This window comes from Maylandia zebra, linkage group LG4, assembly GCF_041146795.1.
Source record: "Maylandia zebra isolate NMK-2024a linkage group LG4, Mzebra_GT3a, whole genome shotgun sequence".
Lineage (NCBI taxonomy): Eukaryota > Metazoa > Chordata > Actinopteri > Cichliformes > Cichlidae > Maylandia > Maylandia zebra.
In genome coordinates, this window is record NC_135170.1 from 35,043,497 (window position 1) to 35,059,244 (window position 15,748).

General features: G+C 43.0%; 2 protein-coding genes across 2 annotated transcripts; both read left to right on the forward strand.

The window, feature by feature from the left end:
* Positions 1-481: 481 nt before the first annotated feature.
* Positions 482-4,853, forward strand: LOC101470432 (uncharacterized). The gene is made up of 3 exons (XM_004556414.6): positions 482-605; positions 1,031-1,289; positions 3,321-4,853. Exons 2-3 carry the CDS (start codon positions 1,094-1,096, stop codon positions 4,820-4,822), a joined length of 1,698 nt encoding a protein of 565 aa, XP_004556471.1. The 5' UTR covers positions 482-605; positions 1,031-1,093; the 3' UTR covers positions 4,823-4,853.
* Positions 4,854-9,991: 5,138 nt separating this feature from the next.
* dnal1 (dynein, axonemal, light chain 1) lies at positions 9,992-15,245 on the forward strand. The gene is made up of 8 exons (XM_004556418.4): positions 9,992-10,068; positions 10,501-10,539; positions 11,188-11,297; positions 11,485-11,540; positions 11,628-11,683; positions 12,237-12,363; positions 13,792-13,932; positions 14,012-15,245. Exons 1-8 carry the CDS (start codon positions 10,066-10,068, stop codon positions 14,059-14,061), a joined length of 582 nt encoding a protein of 193 aa, XP_004556475.1. The 5' UTR covers positions 9,992-10,065; the 3' UTR covers positions 14,062-15,245.
* Positions 15,246-15,748: the final 503 nt, after the last annotated feature.

The window sequence follows — 15,748 nt, forward strand, 5'->3', positions numbered from 1 at the left end:
AAGTCCAACCGGAAGTATTTAGACTGCAGTTGGAAGTGTTTTACAAGAATAAAATCATTTAGATTACATTTATCTGTATGGTAAGATTGATTGATTAAAAACCAAATTATGTTCAGAGGTGATTCAGAATTATTTCAGAATAAAGTAGATAAAACGTCTCAGTTTAGTATATAAAAAGTCTGTGGTCTAAAAAGCAAGTACAATCTTCCAAAATCTAGTATTTACTTTTTGGGTTAATTAAAATGTGTTTTTAGCATTAGAGCAGGGGTGGGCAACTCCAGGCCTTGAGGGCCGGTGTCCTGCGGGTTTTAGATCTAACCCTGGGTCAACACACCTGAATCAAATGATTAGTTCATTACCAGGCCTCTGGAGAACTTCAAGACATGTTGAGGAGCTAATTTAGCCATTTAAATCAGCTGTGTTGGATCAAGGACACATCTAAAACCTGCAGGACACCGGCTCTCGAGGCCTGGAGTTGCCCACCCCTGCATTAGAGAGAGAGAGAGAGAGCGCGTCCAGCGCCGATTTGATCCCATTCCAGTCCTGTGAGACTAAAAACGAATAAAGAGAAGCACGCAATTGAAAACCCCTCGAATCACCTCCTGGTAAAACACTGCCACCTGGTTTCACTTGCAGCTAAAACATGTAGAGGGTAATTACAAAAAGTACCTGTAAGGGAGAAAGATTACCTTTTAAAATAGGTTATATAACCTGATTTAAAGGGTAATCTTGGTCCCTACCTGCTGATGTTCATGTTAGGAATGCTTTGGAGTTTGTAAAGCTCTGATGTGCGTCAGAAAGAAGTGAGCTCCCTGTTCTGTCATTTTGGTGTTTATCATAAAAACAAACTTAATTTACCTGTGCAAAATCCAACTAAAACCTGCTTTTATGCAATAATCTCAACAGCTATCAACTTGAAGCTCTTATTTTGAAAAGAAGCCCAGCTAACCGTAATTCTTCCTGTCAGACGAACATAGGCGCCATCTTGACAGTAGTCCTTTAGCACATTGTGCTGCTGTTTTCTCTTCAGAAATCAGCGTCTGAAAACAGAAAGCTCTTGTTTCCACGTCTCTGGCTCATCGGGCTCTCGGTCATGTCCAGCATCCAGCTGCTCAGAGTGCTCGTTAACGAGCGGCTGGCCGCGGCCGCCGACGACATCTTGGAGGCGGTGAAGAAGACCATCGCGGGCTATGAGGAGGAGATCCTGCTGTCCAAACGGGAGATCCGCCGCCAGCGACGGATGCTGCAGAGAGAGTCCAGATCAGAGACGTACGCCGGCAAACACTCAGGTCTGTGAGCTGCCGGCGTGTCTTCAGCCCTTCAGGTTGTCCGCTAACAGGCCGCACTGGAAACAGGCCCATCTGGGGCAGCATGTCTGCCCAGTGGTACCCCATTCAAAAAATTTGCAGATTTAACGTTTCCCATTTAAAAGCAAAGGTCCCAACCTCAATAAAAACACATTCCTTAATTTCAAAGTATGCTTTTGAATTCGGCATAAAAGTTATTGACAAAGCTGCCTCACACTCTGAGCAATAGAAACTTTAAATGACTGATTGAAAGGTGACCGTCAGGGCGCCGAACTTTTCGAAATAAATCGTTTCCGCCTCTGAATTCAAAGATGTTCACCTGACAAAGTCTGGAAGCCTATTTCTGACTAGCGTGACTTGCTTTGTTATTCAATTAAGGGCTTTAAGTTTAGATTGACAAACTTTCTTTGGCCTCATTTCAACAGTTCAAAAGACAGTGTTTGCTCATTAAATTCTCTCAAACTATATATATATATATATATATATATATTATTCGTTTGTTTGTTACCCAAGCATGACATTTAAGTCTGACAAGTGATTCACCGAGCTGCTCTACAGTCTGAGAAAAATGAACTTTTACGGGCTGGTTTTCATGAAGAGACTGCTGCTGGGACACCAAACTCCACAGACACATTTAGTAAGACAATTTTATTTCTCCACATGCAAATATTACAGTGATCTGCACAAGTCTTGAGCAACACCAATGCTCTTTGTATTGAAACATTTCCAAGCAGAGTCTGTGTAGGTTCTCAGTCAGGGAGTGAAGGTCTCACAGTGGTTTTACCTGAAACCTCTGCTAAAAATGACCCACGCTTCTGTCCACACCTTGACTCATATGATGAGGCACGTGATTAATAAAGAACACACTTAAGGGACAACTCCCACTAGGCCTTAAATACCTGGGCCTCTCCACCATTTGGTTTTAGAACTGAAGAAACTTCTTGCATGAGCGGTGAAATGTCTTCAACACACTTAAACAAGTCCAGTCGCTTTCTATCCAAGCTCCTTAGAATGTGCAAGTGGTGTTCAGGAATAGCTCTGCAGGGTTCTTGAAGGACATTCAAAGATCTTCCTTGGATATTTCTGACTTTCGTTCTGTTTTCTGTCGGGATGATCCCATACTGTGTCAGTTATGTTGAGGTCCGGGCTCTGGGGAGGCCGATCCGTGACTGATCATAACTGTAGAGCTTCTCGAGGCAACTGTTGTTGTGATTTGGCGCCATATAAATAAAAGTGAATTAAGCTAAACTTAAAACTACCAAGTGTAACTTAACTTTAAGTTAGGGCTTAAAAGCTGAATATTGATACAAAGAGAGGGAACCTCAACAGTCAGACAATCCCCTGTGAGGTGATCGTGGCAAGGATGGGAAGGAAGAAATCCCTTTTAACAGGAAGCGACCTCCAGCATTACCAGGATAAGGGGGGGAGACAGCATAGAGAGGTGAAACACACTCTATAAGAGAGATCTAAAACCTAAGCACTCATGTGCCCTGAGGTCTAGTGTATTATTGTGAAGTTTGAAGACGATCCATAGAAAACTGGGTAATATGAAGTTTTTACTGATTTTCACATTTGGTGCGACTTTGACCAAATATGCAGCAAAACTAAATCAGCTTGAGCCGTTATTGGTATCAACAATCACACAAAGTTAGAAAATGATATGTTGAAACTCTAGATGCTAGATTACTAAGAGACAGACAAACAGACCTGATTACAGACTCCTCCCCTCCAGGGGGCGGGGACTATGCATAACAAATATTAGGGGAAATCTCTTCATTCTTCCTGTCTGGAAGACAAAATATCAGTTGTCTGATTTTTATTTGTTTGTTTTAAATGTCAGTCTTGAACCATTGATGAACACTTTTGTTTATCTGTCAAATTTGTAGATCAGAATAAAATGTAGCCCTCAGTCAGTTATTTGTGGTGGTATCTGGAGTATAGTTTGTATCATGGCTCTTGATGACATCACTGTTTCCTGAAAGTTTGAACTTTTTTTTTTCTCTCTCTCTGCAGACCAGCCGCAGCTCGCGCTGACTGTCTGGGACGAGGACTTCCCTGAGGATCAGCAGCAGGCAGAGGAGCAGTGTGAGCTGGAGTGGAGCCCCGGTCAAGACTTGGAGAATGAAGAATCTCTACAGACGGACAAGAACCAGGAGGAGGACGAGGAGCAGCCACAGCACCCGCTTCAGGAGCTGAGGGAGGAGGAAGAGCAGGCGCTGCAAGAGGTTGAAGGGGAGGAGGATAGCGCCATCGGGTTCATCTTCAAGCATCAGCCCAGCTCTCCGAGCACTAAAGGAGGCGGTGGCGATCCTCTACCCAGCACGTCCACAGAACAGGAGCAGGCGCAGGAAGAAGTGACTGTGGAAGACAATGACGAGGCCTCCTCCAGCTCCTCGACTGTCAACAGCGATGATGAGTGGAGGGCCAGTGTGGATTCTCAGAGCGACGACAGCGACAGAAGCCACGAGTGGAAGCCGAAGAAGAAGAAGGGGCCTCGTGTACCGATGGCGCCGACACTGCACCTGGCCAAAAAACTCAAATCCAGAATCTGCTGTAAAGTGTGCGGGAAAGGCTTCCACGCCAACATCTCTTTGGTGAACCACATGGAGATTCACCCCAAGGATGTCTGTGGCGTGTGCGGGGAACGTTTCGACAGCGAGGAGAGCTTTCACAGTCACGTGAAAACTCACGTGAAAGCGGAGATCTGCAGCGTCTGCGGGAAGTGTTTCGGGACCTCGAGCAACCTGGAGACGCACATGAGGATCCACACGGGGGAGAAACCGTTCCTGTGCAGCGAGTGCGGGAAATCCTTCAACTGCCGTCACAACATGGTGCGACACATCAGGATACACACGGGGGAAAAACCGTACACCTGCACCATCTGTGGGAAATGCTTCAATGACTACTCGACTCTGAAGCGCCACCTGCTGGTTCATATCCGCAAGAAAACCCGCAATCCAGAAAACTCATCGGTTAACGATGACGGCGACAAGGGGCTCAAGACATCGCAGTCAAAAAAGTCCCGGGCTATATGCGAAGTATGCGGGAAAATGTTCCACTCGGTGGTTTCTCTGGTGAATCACGCCAAAAGTCACGCCACAGATGTCTGCGGCGTGTGCGGGATGAATTTTGATTCTGAGGAAAACTTGAAAAGTCACCTGAAGACTCACAAAAGCGGGAAGGTCTGCGAAGTGTGCGGTAAGTGTTTCGACGGGCACGGAAACCTGGAGATGCACATGAGGATTCACACCGGGGAGAAACCGTTTCTGTGCAATGAGTGCGGGAAATCCTTCAACTGCAGACACAACATGTTGCGGCACATCAGGACGCACACGGGGGAGAAACCGTTTCTGTGCAACGTCTGCGGCCGAGGCTTCAGCGACCAAACGAGCCTGAAGCAGCACAGCAGCACGCACACGGGAGTCAAACCGTACCGCTGCGAGGTCTGCGGGAAAGGCTTCCACCGAAAGACGTACGTGAGGCTGCACATGAAGAGCCACACGTCTGGGAAGTGACTGCTGTGTAAATAAAGATTTTGAAAATGAAGATGTTTTTGAATTTTATTGTGAAAAACTGACAGAATTTATATCGTCTTCATGCATCATTGGTCCTGAATATAATGTTGGAAGGAAAATATCCAAAGGTGGCTTATTGTTCCAAAAATAAGGCGGCTGTGACTCCAAACGTTCCAGTAATATTGAGCTCGGCGTGACTCACGGTGAAGGTAAAGACTAAAGGACGACCCACATTGCACCAAAGAAAGGCAGAGAACACATTTCTGACTCGTCCGATGTTTCTAAGGGACAATTTGAATTATTAGACTTTTTTAAATCTCCAACACAGTTTTGTTTTCTTTTTAATCACTTAAAACCCAAAATGTAAAATAATATTAAGTGCCAGAAAATTAAGAGTTTTTGAAAACGGGCAGTCTTTGAACCATTTGACAAATTTCTTTATAAAAATAATTACATTTTATTTTCATATATGACTTTTAATTTGTATCATATTTGTTACATCTGGGGGAAAAAATCACACTGATGATGTAGAAGTCTCAAAAACATCAAATATAATGCACTAGGCATTGAGGGGTTAAAGCCATATTTGGTTATAGCAGCCATAATAGATTCATCAGCTTCATATTTCTATTGACTCCACTAGAGTAGCTCCTGGAGTCTAAGAGAAATAAGGTTTCTCTAAGAGAAACCCAAAATTCTGCATGACGCACCTGAAACTTCCCTGAAAGCTGATTTTCTTCTGGGCGAAGTGTTTTCATCGTGAGAACCGAGCTCACAGCTCACTGTCAGCTGAGACTGAAGAAGTCACTTGGATGAAATGCTTCTTCCCAATGCTCCTTACCTGGATGATTTAGCGTGCATCAAAACGCGTCTCACACGTCTGAGAAAATAACTTGAAATTTTGAATTAGGTGTAAATGTCAAAGAAGTTAATGTTTTTGTTTGTTTTTCAGGGAGGAAACAAAGTTTAAAAATCAAATCCAGCTTTTTAGTTTACACACCAAAGGAGAAATTCTGGTAGTTACGTTGAAAAGCCCCCATAACCCATAACGTGTTTAACGCTTTGTTTCGTTAAATGCTTTTCTGTCATTATTCCAACTTCACCCACGTATAGGTCGAGCATCAAACGCTAACATCCTGCTATAACGCTATCGCAGAATATAACAAAAGTTTGCTCTCAGACGTTTTATCCTATTACACGGGCGGCCTCGTGGTCTAACTTTGTACTTCAAGCCCCAAACAAACGACAACAATGTAACGTTTTATTGTTTAGTACACATGCAGGCGGTTACATGATGTAAATCTGTGTGCTTCACATCGTGCCTCTGACGGACTGATAATGTGCAGCAGTTTGGAGTCACGACTTCAGATATTCAGTTAATGTCGAGCTGCTAACTCGAGTTGGTCAAAGCTGTTTGCTGAGAGATGCCTTCTGTATTTTGATGGAGACTAATTTTTAGATTTTGTTGGGGTTTTTTTTTTTTTAATCTTTTGCTCAAATTTTCTTAATAAACTCTGAGTCAACTTTGGTTGTTTCTTTGCTTATTTCTCCACAGTGCACAGATGACCAAAGAACTACAGCGAGTTTAAGAAAATGTGATTAAAACCAGTATTTTTCTTTTTTTTTTTAAATTGGGCTTTATAGAATTACGCTGGCATGTGGTTCGCACTTTTGCCTCACAGCAAGAAGACCCTGGGTGGAGCAGGAGGTGGGGTGCATCTTGACCCTGGACTGGATAAGTGGAAGAGGATGGATGGATAATTACAGGGGTCTTCTTTATTCTGCTCAGCTTGGCTGGTTAGCTTTTAGCAGTGCTGAATAAATAACTTATAACACATATATAACATATAAATAAACAATACACTTAGCTAAAATCTCTTGTATATGTTTTTTTTAAATTATTTTATTTAATCCTAATTATTCTTTATTTTTATGAACTGGTAAAGCCCCAAAAGCTTACAAACAAACAAACTCTTACTGGTAGCTTTCGTGTTCATGTTAATTGTGTAAATGCTGTGAGCTACTCACAATGTTGAGTTCCTGTTTCTCTTTATTATTCTAGTTTGATTTGAATTAAATTAGATTTTATATGTAATTACTTAAATGGCACATTGTAAGTGAACAAAAATAGCAATTACTGCTACTTCATTAAGCTAGCCTGATTAACCTTTAAGCAGTTACAGTGGGGCAAAAAAGTATTTAGCCAGCCACCGATTGTGCAAGTTCCCCCACCTAAAATGATGACAGAGGTCAGTAATTTGCACCAGAGGTACACTTCAACTGTGAGAGACAGAATGTGGAAAAAAAAAATCCATGAATCCACATGGTAGGATTTGTAAAGAATTTATTCGTAAATCAGGGTGGAAAATAAGTATTTGGTCAATAACAAAAATACAACTCAATACTTTGTAACATAACCTTTGTTGGCAATAACAGAGGTCAAACGTTTACTATAGGTCTTTACCAGGTTTGCACACACAGTAGCTGGTATTTTGGCCCATTCCTCCATGCAGATCTTCTCGAGAGCAGTGATGTTTTGGGGCTGTCGCCGAGCAACACGGACTTTCAACTCCCGCCACAGATTTTCTATGGGGTTGAGGTCTGGAGACTGGCTAGGCCACTCCAGGACTTTCAAATGCTTCTTACGGAGCCACTCCTTTGTTGCCCGGGCGGTGTGTTTTGGATCATTGTCATGTTGGAAGACCCAGCCTCGTTTCATCTTCAAAGTTCTCACTGATGGAAGGAGGTTTTGGCTCAAAATCTCACGATACATGGCCCCATTCATTCTGTCCTTAACACGGATCAGTCGTCCTGTCCCCTTGGCAGAAAAACAGCCCCATAGCATGATGTTTCCACCCCCATGCTTCACAGTAGGTATGGTGTTCTTGGGATGCAACTCAGTATTCTTCTTCCTCCAAACACGACGAGTTGAGTTTATACCAAAAAGTTCTACTTTGGTTTCATCTGACCACATGACATTCTCCCAATCCTCTGCTGTATCATCCATGTGCTCTCTGGCAAACTTCAGACGGGCCTGGACATGCACTGGCTTCAGCAGCGGAACACGTCTGGCACTGCGGGATTTGATTCCCTGCCGTTGTAGTGTGTTACTGATGGTGACCTTTGTTACTTTGGTCCCAGCTCTCTGCAGGTCATTCACCAGGTCCCCCCGTGTGGTTCTGGGATCTTTGCTCACCGTTCTCATGATCATTTTGACCCCACGGGATGAGATCTTGCGTGGAGCCCCAGATCGAGGGAGATTATCAGTGGTCTTGTATGTCTTCCATTTTCTGATGATTGCTCCCACAGTTGATTTTTTCACACCAAGCTGCTTGCCTATTGTAGATTCACTCTTCCCAGTCTGGTGCAGGTCTACAATACTTTTCCTGGTGTCCTTCGAAAGCTCTTTGGTCTTGGCCATGGCGGAGTTTGGAGTCTGACTGTCTGAGGCTGTGGACAGGTGTCTTTTATACAGATGATGAGTTCAAACAGGTGCCATTCATACAGGTAACGAGTGGGGGACAGAAAAGCTTCTTACAGAAGACGTTACAGGTCTGTGAGAGCCAGAGATTTTCCTTGTTTGAGGTGACCAAATACTTATTTTCCACCTCTGTCATCATTTTAAGTGGGGGAACTTGCACAATCGGTGGCTGACTAAATACTTTTTTGCCCCACTGTATACACAGTATAAAGCATCGTGTCAGTGCAATTTCAATAAAGGAGTTTCATTCTAACCAATGCCCGCTGGTGGCTACATTTTTTTTATGAACCAGGCAAACTGTTTTATTTTGATCTGGATGGACAGATTTTGCAAATTAAATTTGACAAAAAAAAATCCTACGTACATGCAGATGTAACTCTAGTGTTTTTTTAGAGAACTGCTCAATTTTTCAGATTTCTGCCTGTTAGATGAGACGATGATGACACAGAGTCCAAACAATGGGAACAACAATAGAAATCAAAGCAGTGAAGCAAAAGTGCACAAACTTCATCACTGATGACTCATGTGTCACATTTGACTCGTTGTTCTGGTAGATTTGAGAAGCCGAGGTTTAAAAACAAGGTTTATGTGTCATCAGTTAATTCAGCTGCTTCCTTTTTAACTTCATGCATCTTTAGTTGATTTGCCATCTCCACTTCCAATGCTCGTCTCATCAGGCTGAAACATGATTCTTTGTTTTCTACAGTCAGGACTGCAGGTCCTGTGAAGGAGGTAAAAACACAAACCTTATAAGTGCCTTTTAATCCTGCAAGAAGTCAGAGTTTGATTCAAATAAGACTGATTACAGGGAACGTGGGTCTCTTTAATCGATATCCTTGTTGTCTTGTCAGCTGTTTATTTTTTAAAAAGCATTTCAGAAATCCACGATTGAAGGTTTTCTAGTGTGTTTTATATTTTATATGATTTTACTGCAGTGCATTGGTGTCATTGTCTGAAAAATGAAGCTGTTAGCAATCAGATGCTTCCCAGATGACACTGCATGGTTGATCAAAATGAACTTTTCTGTGTTCAGAATTCCATCCGTTTTGGAAAGATCTCCAACACCACCCACTAGAATTTAGCTCTAAACCACGACAGACACTCCACTGTGTTGGATGGATGTAGACCCTCACTTATACCTCTCTCCTCCTCCGTATATACTGACAAATTGAACCAAACATTTCCCTCTTTCCCTTCCTTCATGGATCAGCTGAAGGTCCAGATGCAATTCTCATGTGGATTGTCAGGATCTGGATTTTTTTTCCTGTTTTTTTAAGGGCATGACTTTCATATGCTGTTCTTCTGTTGTAGATAGTTTGTTATAGGACTGACACTATCTTTTTCCTTTACTTGTCTAGCTTACCCAATTTTTTTTTAAGAACATACTGCACACCAACTGAGATAACCCACGTTTTTGTCTCTGGGATTTACCTTTTTGAAGCAAAAATACTATTTACACCTGTAAAACTGTTGTCTTTGGCATTTTTTATAAGTTCAACTAAAGAAATGGAAACAAATAGAAGTGTCCTTTTATGCTAGAGTGATTTATATTATCACTATTAGTACTATTACTACTACAGTCTTGAATAGTATAATCTTGAATAACAATACTTTGCTTTTATCAGGTCAACAACGACTTGTAGCAGATTACTTTTATTTCTTTCTAGTTAAATTTTACCTCTAATACGGGTCAAGTACAGTGCGCATGTGCAGCCGGTCCCCGACAGTACCATAGCAACAGCAGTGGACATCAGACGCGAACATGGTGAGTGTTTGTGTTTTCGGTTGGTTTTGGAGCTTTTTGCCGTTTTTGAGCTGCTGCTTGAGTGATGGTACCTCTAAAAACTGACAGAAGCTCGGAGTCACCTCATGTCTGAGCGTTTTACCGGCCGGAAACACGAAGCAGCGCCACATCCGCCGGCTAACACGGGCTAACTTTAATTAGCTCCTTAGCTCGTTAAGTAGCCGGAAAACAGCAGCAGAGTCCTGAAGGAGAAGCTGGATTAATCTCTTCTTCGGCTGTGTGTGAAGAGTCAGCATCGAGCCCAACATTAAAAATCTATAGTGAACTATTATTATCATTGATATTAAGATGGTTCTTATTGTTATGTTAGCCCAAACCAGAGTGTTTGTTTGTGTTATCATCACACTTTAAATCGGACATGTTTCTGATTGGTCTAAATGTTGATGTTTCCAGGCAAAAGCAATGACTGTGAAAGACGCGCTGGCCAAATGGGTGCGACACACACACACACACACACACACACACACACACACACACACACACACACACACACACACACACACACACACACACACACACAATCAATCAATCAATCAATCAATCAATCATAATACAGTGGACTCGGATGTAAACCAAACAAAACATCACATAAAACACATGGAAAAATAATTTCCTTTAGAAAGACAGCAGTGGGCTGTACTCTGAAACAGGCTTTGAGACTCATTCAGAAAACTTTGGCTTTATATCACCATGGTTACCAGTGCTGCAGACCTTAACCTGCTTCCCAGCAGCTCTAGTCCAAGATCAAGCATGAAATCACTGCCTATCAGACCAACCAGAGCTCTGAAAAATAATGTCAACATTCTGAGCTCAGAAGGCAGATAGTCCAAAGATTTAAAGGTCTTTATGAGCATTATTCTTTTCTGTCCACCTGAAGCTCATCACTGATTCACGTGCCAAGATATTTACACTGCTACACAAAATAGTTTACCACCACAGGAGAGACAGTCATAGGATTCATCTTGAATTCCACAATCAGCTCTGCAGATTCAGACACCTTAATGTCCAAGAACGACACCACCCAGACTCACACATTGGCTGCCACAGTGTGTACATGTATGTGACTGTGTGTGTGTGCAGGAGGAGAAGTCAGGCGAGAAACGAAGCGAGGCAAAAGCCGTCAAGCTGTACGGTCAGATTCCTCCTATAGAGAAGATGGACGCATCGCTCTCCACGCTAACAAACTGCGAGTGAGTCGTGCAGACGGGACGCCGTCTCATAAAGTCAGAAGTACTTCACTTGTTCATGTTAAACTGTGCGGGTCAGCAGAACAGGAGGACACCCAGAAACAGCCTTAAAAACAGCAGCAGTGGCAGGTTTGGGCCAAACACTCATCCTTCAAATCCATCACGTGTTGTTGTGTCGCTTTCTTCACAGGAAACTGTCTCTGTCCACAAACTGCATCGAGAAGATAACAAACCTCAACGGCCTGAGTGAGTGCTGACTACACACACACACCCACACACACTCTGACCACAGATGGAAACGTGTTGTTGTAATGGGATGTTTGGTCCTTCCAGAGAACCTGAAGATTTTGTCTTTAGGAAGGAACAACATCAAGTCGTTCGCAGGGCTGGTGAGTCACACGGGACACTGAGGCGTCCTGGGGACGTGGGTGAGACAAATAATGCACGGCCACAAGTTAAGACGCATGATGACTGAGTTGTTGCCGGGTCTAAAGTTTCCAAGCACTTTAGATTTGACAAATCACGAGCACCCATGCAAAATGTTCTCCTTTATCTTTTCATACCTGTGTCATAAAAAGAATATTACCACCAGAAACTCTGTGTTTATCCCGACATTATTAACATGACAGCATGTTGACCTGAAACCTACGACACAGGTTCAACAGATCCAGGATGTCTGTCTGTGATCTGGCTTCACTTAACCCAACATCATCATCAACAACCTGGCAAGAGGTCACATGAATAATAAGATAACGAGATGATTCTTCATCACATATTTGGAAAATGCTTTTGTTACATTCATAATCATAACAGTAAAACTAAAAGTAATAATAATAACCAAGGTTTTTTTTTAAATTCCAGGATCCATTTTTTGTGTGAATTATTTTACATTGATTCTGTGTGTGTGTGTGTGTGTGTGTGTGTGTGTGTGTGTGTGAGCAGGAGGCTGTAGGTGACATACTGGAGGAGTTGTGGATCTCTTATAACCAGATAGAGAAGCTGAAGGGAATCCAGTGCCTGAAGAACCTGAAAGTCCTCTACATGTCCAACAACCTGGTCAAAGACTGGGGTAAGCGGGGGTTAGAGCAGGTGTGGTGATGCTCGCTCAGTAATAAGAACACAAAAACATCCCGCGGTCCTTTTTCCTTCATCGCTGTGACGGGTTCATGGTGCCGATGTAAAGTTGCCGTTGCTGCGCCTTTAGCCAGCTACAAAAGACTAGCGAGCATGAATAGTATAATATTTATATAAGTGTCAGGTGATTTCAAACAGCTCGACAATGATCACACACAAACACTTTGTCTGCAGTTTGTCTGAGAGATAAATGAACAGTTGCTTTGTTTTCCAGGGAGAGAAAAAATGTCAATGTGTGAGATGGATGGAGGAAGATGAAAGAGGACAGGAGGGGCAGATAAGAGACTATTTTTACACTAAGGACTGCGAGATCTTACATGTATTGGCCTCATTCATTTTAGTTTAGTTTATAAATCAAACGAGAAACATTATGTTTCTCTGAATTGTGTTTTTGTTACATTTCTTGCAAAACAAACTAGTTTTACTGATTTTCTGGATGAACATACCAGCCAGTTTAGTGCAGACCGAACTGGTTAGTTTGCAGTGATGTGATGAAGTTTACAGGAATCAGAATCAGCTTACTTTATTAATCGATAGGGAAATTATGTGGGTTACAGTTGCTTAGGCACGGTAACATGAACAAAAACAGGCTAGACTATTTAACAATACAACATGTTATGTGTATCAGATGGAGGAGTTGTACAGGGAGATGGTCACAGGCAGGAATGATTTTGATTTTGGTGATCTCAGTCTTGCACTGTGGTGAGTTATTGTTACATCAGTTTATATTTAAGGTGGTGCTGATTAGGTTCACTGACTGAAATCTGCCTTTCGTATAAGCTGTGTAGTGTTTATAGCGTCCAGAGGCTTCACAGCAGCAAAACAAATCAAAATACTCATTTCATAGTATTCGAGCATTACTCATGAAGTAAAACTTCTATCATTTTCCCTCTGTGAAACACCTGGAGCATGGCACATTGCTGTGCAATTGCATTAAAGCTCTATCGTATTATTAATAACACAGTGTTTGGTAACCATCGAGCTCCAGGCCTTCCTGTTTGCTCACCGGCAGGCTGATCTGATTCTGGACGCTAAAATCAGACGGATTCAGACAGCCTCCTCCTCCATGCTGGACTGCAGCTGGTGATGACAGTCGTGGTCCTCTAAAGTGGGATTTATAATCGAGCAGAGCGCAATCAGCTGTAGGACAACATGGAGGACGGTCGGCTGATATTTACTCAAGTCCGTGTTTTAAGATTTACTAAGGTATCTATAGAGCGCCGGTGCGCCTGCTGTCTGTTCTACTGTGAAAGTTTTCTTTAGGTGAAATAAGTTTTTATTTTTCTTGAATCCAGTGTTGTTTTTTTAACTTGTTGATTTGTGAAGTTGCTGTGGTGAATGTTGTGTTTTGCGTGCGTTGCAGGAGAGTTTGTGAGGCTGGCGGAGCTGCCGTGCCTCGTTGACCTCGTGTTTGTCGGAAATCCTCTGGAGGAGAAACACTCGGCCGAGGGGACGTGGATGGACGAGGCCACGAAGAGACTCCCTAATCTAAAGAAACTGGACGGTACGAGTGTTTCAGAGCAGGAACGGATCATAGTGCCGAGCTGCAGCCTGCAACTGATCTCTTCTTCTGCATTATTCAGGAACTCCGGTCATCAAGCAGGAAGTGGATGAAGGAGAAGGAGAGAGCTGAGAGGCGTGAGCCCTGCGTTCCCTCAGAGTCTTCCTCTTTTTTTGAGTTTTCTGTGGTTTGTTACGGTGCTTTCTTTTATATGAACCATTTTTTAATGACAGCACAGACTTTGTTGTAGATCAACAAGCACAAGAATGTTTGTTTTAGAGTTTTTAAAGCTAATTTCCTAAAAGCTGTTTACAGCCTTTTACTGACCGACTGGGATTTTAAAGCTGATTGTTGTTAACTGTGACGGTGCAAGAGCATCAAATCCTCCGTGTTCTCAGACTGTTAGCATCACACCAGGTGTTTCTGGCTGTAAATACTGAACTCTGTGTTCCCTCCGTTCACATCACACTGGACTAAAACCAACTTTATAAAGTAGACACTACATCAGACAAGGAAAACTGCTCAGCAGTGGTGTCAGCAGCTGTTTGAGTAATAATAGAAGAAGACTAAACACTGGAAGAGTCACTAATGGTTAAATAGTTAACGCCACTTTTTAACGAGTGCTGCTCCCTACAGAGCCTACCTCCCACCTCCCTGGACTCCAGCCTTTGAGGCTGAAAAATGGAGCTGTAGTTCCTCTAATGTCCACCAGAGGCTGTCTCCAAACGTGCCGCCTGCCTTTCATTGGTTACTGTGTGCGACCTGTAAATGACCCCTTTAGTGCCTGAGCTTAACCACTTCTGAAACTGCCACCCCTACAACCCACTAACGTTGAGGTCGTAGGTCTAAAAACGACTCACGGGGTTGATCGTGCATCAGAGGATGTCGATGTGGGAGTGTGAGGCTGGGCCAGGTGAGGCTCCGCCCACTGGCTCTGGAGTGAGCAACCTCTCAAATGTGTCAGTCACAATCCAGCCAATAGTGGCGTCCTGCTGTGCACTGATATCAGCTGACCTCTTAGAAGTTGAGCTTCTGATGGGAAACAAAGGGAATATCTCTGTTTACGCTCTGCTGCTGCCTCAGATCAGCCTCCTCTGCTCGGTGTGTGTCACTCGGTGTGTGTCACTCGGTGTGTGTCACTCGGTGTGTGTCCACCGCAGAGGCTGCAAAGCTTCACCAGACAAATCTGAAGAAGAAGAAGGTTTTTCCTGCTCGTTTATCCACCACTGTCTCTGTAACCTCATGTGTTTTAAGTTATTTCATGTTTGTACATTATTATGGTCCTTGGAATGATTTAATAAATATTGTTGATGTAACATGTCTTTACTCACAGCAGACAACAAACCTACGCCCAGAACATACCCAGTGCACCACCGATCAGCCTGTTAGTGGTGCTGTTTTGTTTCTGACTGCATCGTGAGCTCCTCTTCTCATCAGCCGTGATCAAAGTTGCACAGACCGTTCACTGGCAAACTGACAGCTTTAGCTTTAATGTCTGATTTAACTCATTTGGACTTCAACTTCAGCTCCAACGTGCAGAAATGCTCAGGCTGCGGTGCATCTGTGGAAGGTGTTTTATATGAATCCAATCAAATCACGAGAGGCTGTCACAGAAGCAAAAACACACAGAAATACTAATTTCATAGTATTCGAGCATTACTCAAAGCATACAGGCACTGAGGCAAATAATGCAACGATTATGAAGTGCAAAGCTGGATTTATGAAGTCAGCACAGAGACTTTGGGCTGTGAAACCACCTCACAGATGCTGATTGCTGACTACCTCTTCATTTCGCGCTCTTATGAGCAGCTGTGTCTTT

Coding starts and splice junctions, on each gene's coding strand:
- LOC101470432 (XM_004556414.6), top strand. CDS start 1,094: ATGTCCAGCATCCAGCTGCTCAGAGTGCTCGTTAACGAGCGGCTGGCC. Junction 1,290..3,320: donor GTACGCCGGCAAACACTCAG/GTCTGTGAGCTG, acceptor CTCTCTCTGCAG/ACCAGCCGCAGCTCGCGCTG.
- dnal1 (XM_004556418.4), top strand. Junction 10,540..11,187: donor AAGACGCGCTGGCCAAATGG/GTGCGACACACA, acceptor GTGTGTGTGCAG/GAGGAGAAGTCAGGCGAGAA. Junction 11,541..11,627: donor AACAAACCTCAACGGCCTGA/GTGAGTGCTGAC, acceptor TGGTCCTTCCAG/AGAACCTGAAGATTTTGTCT.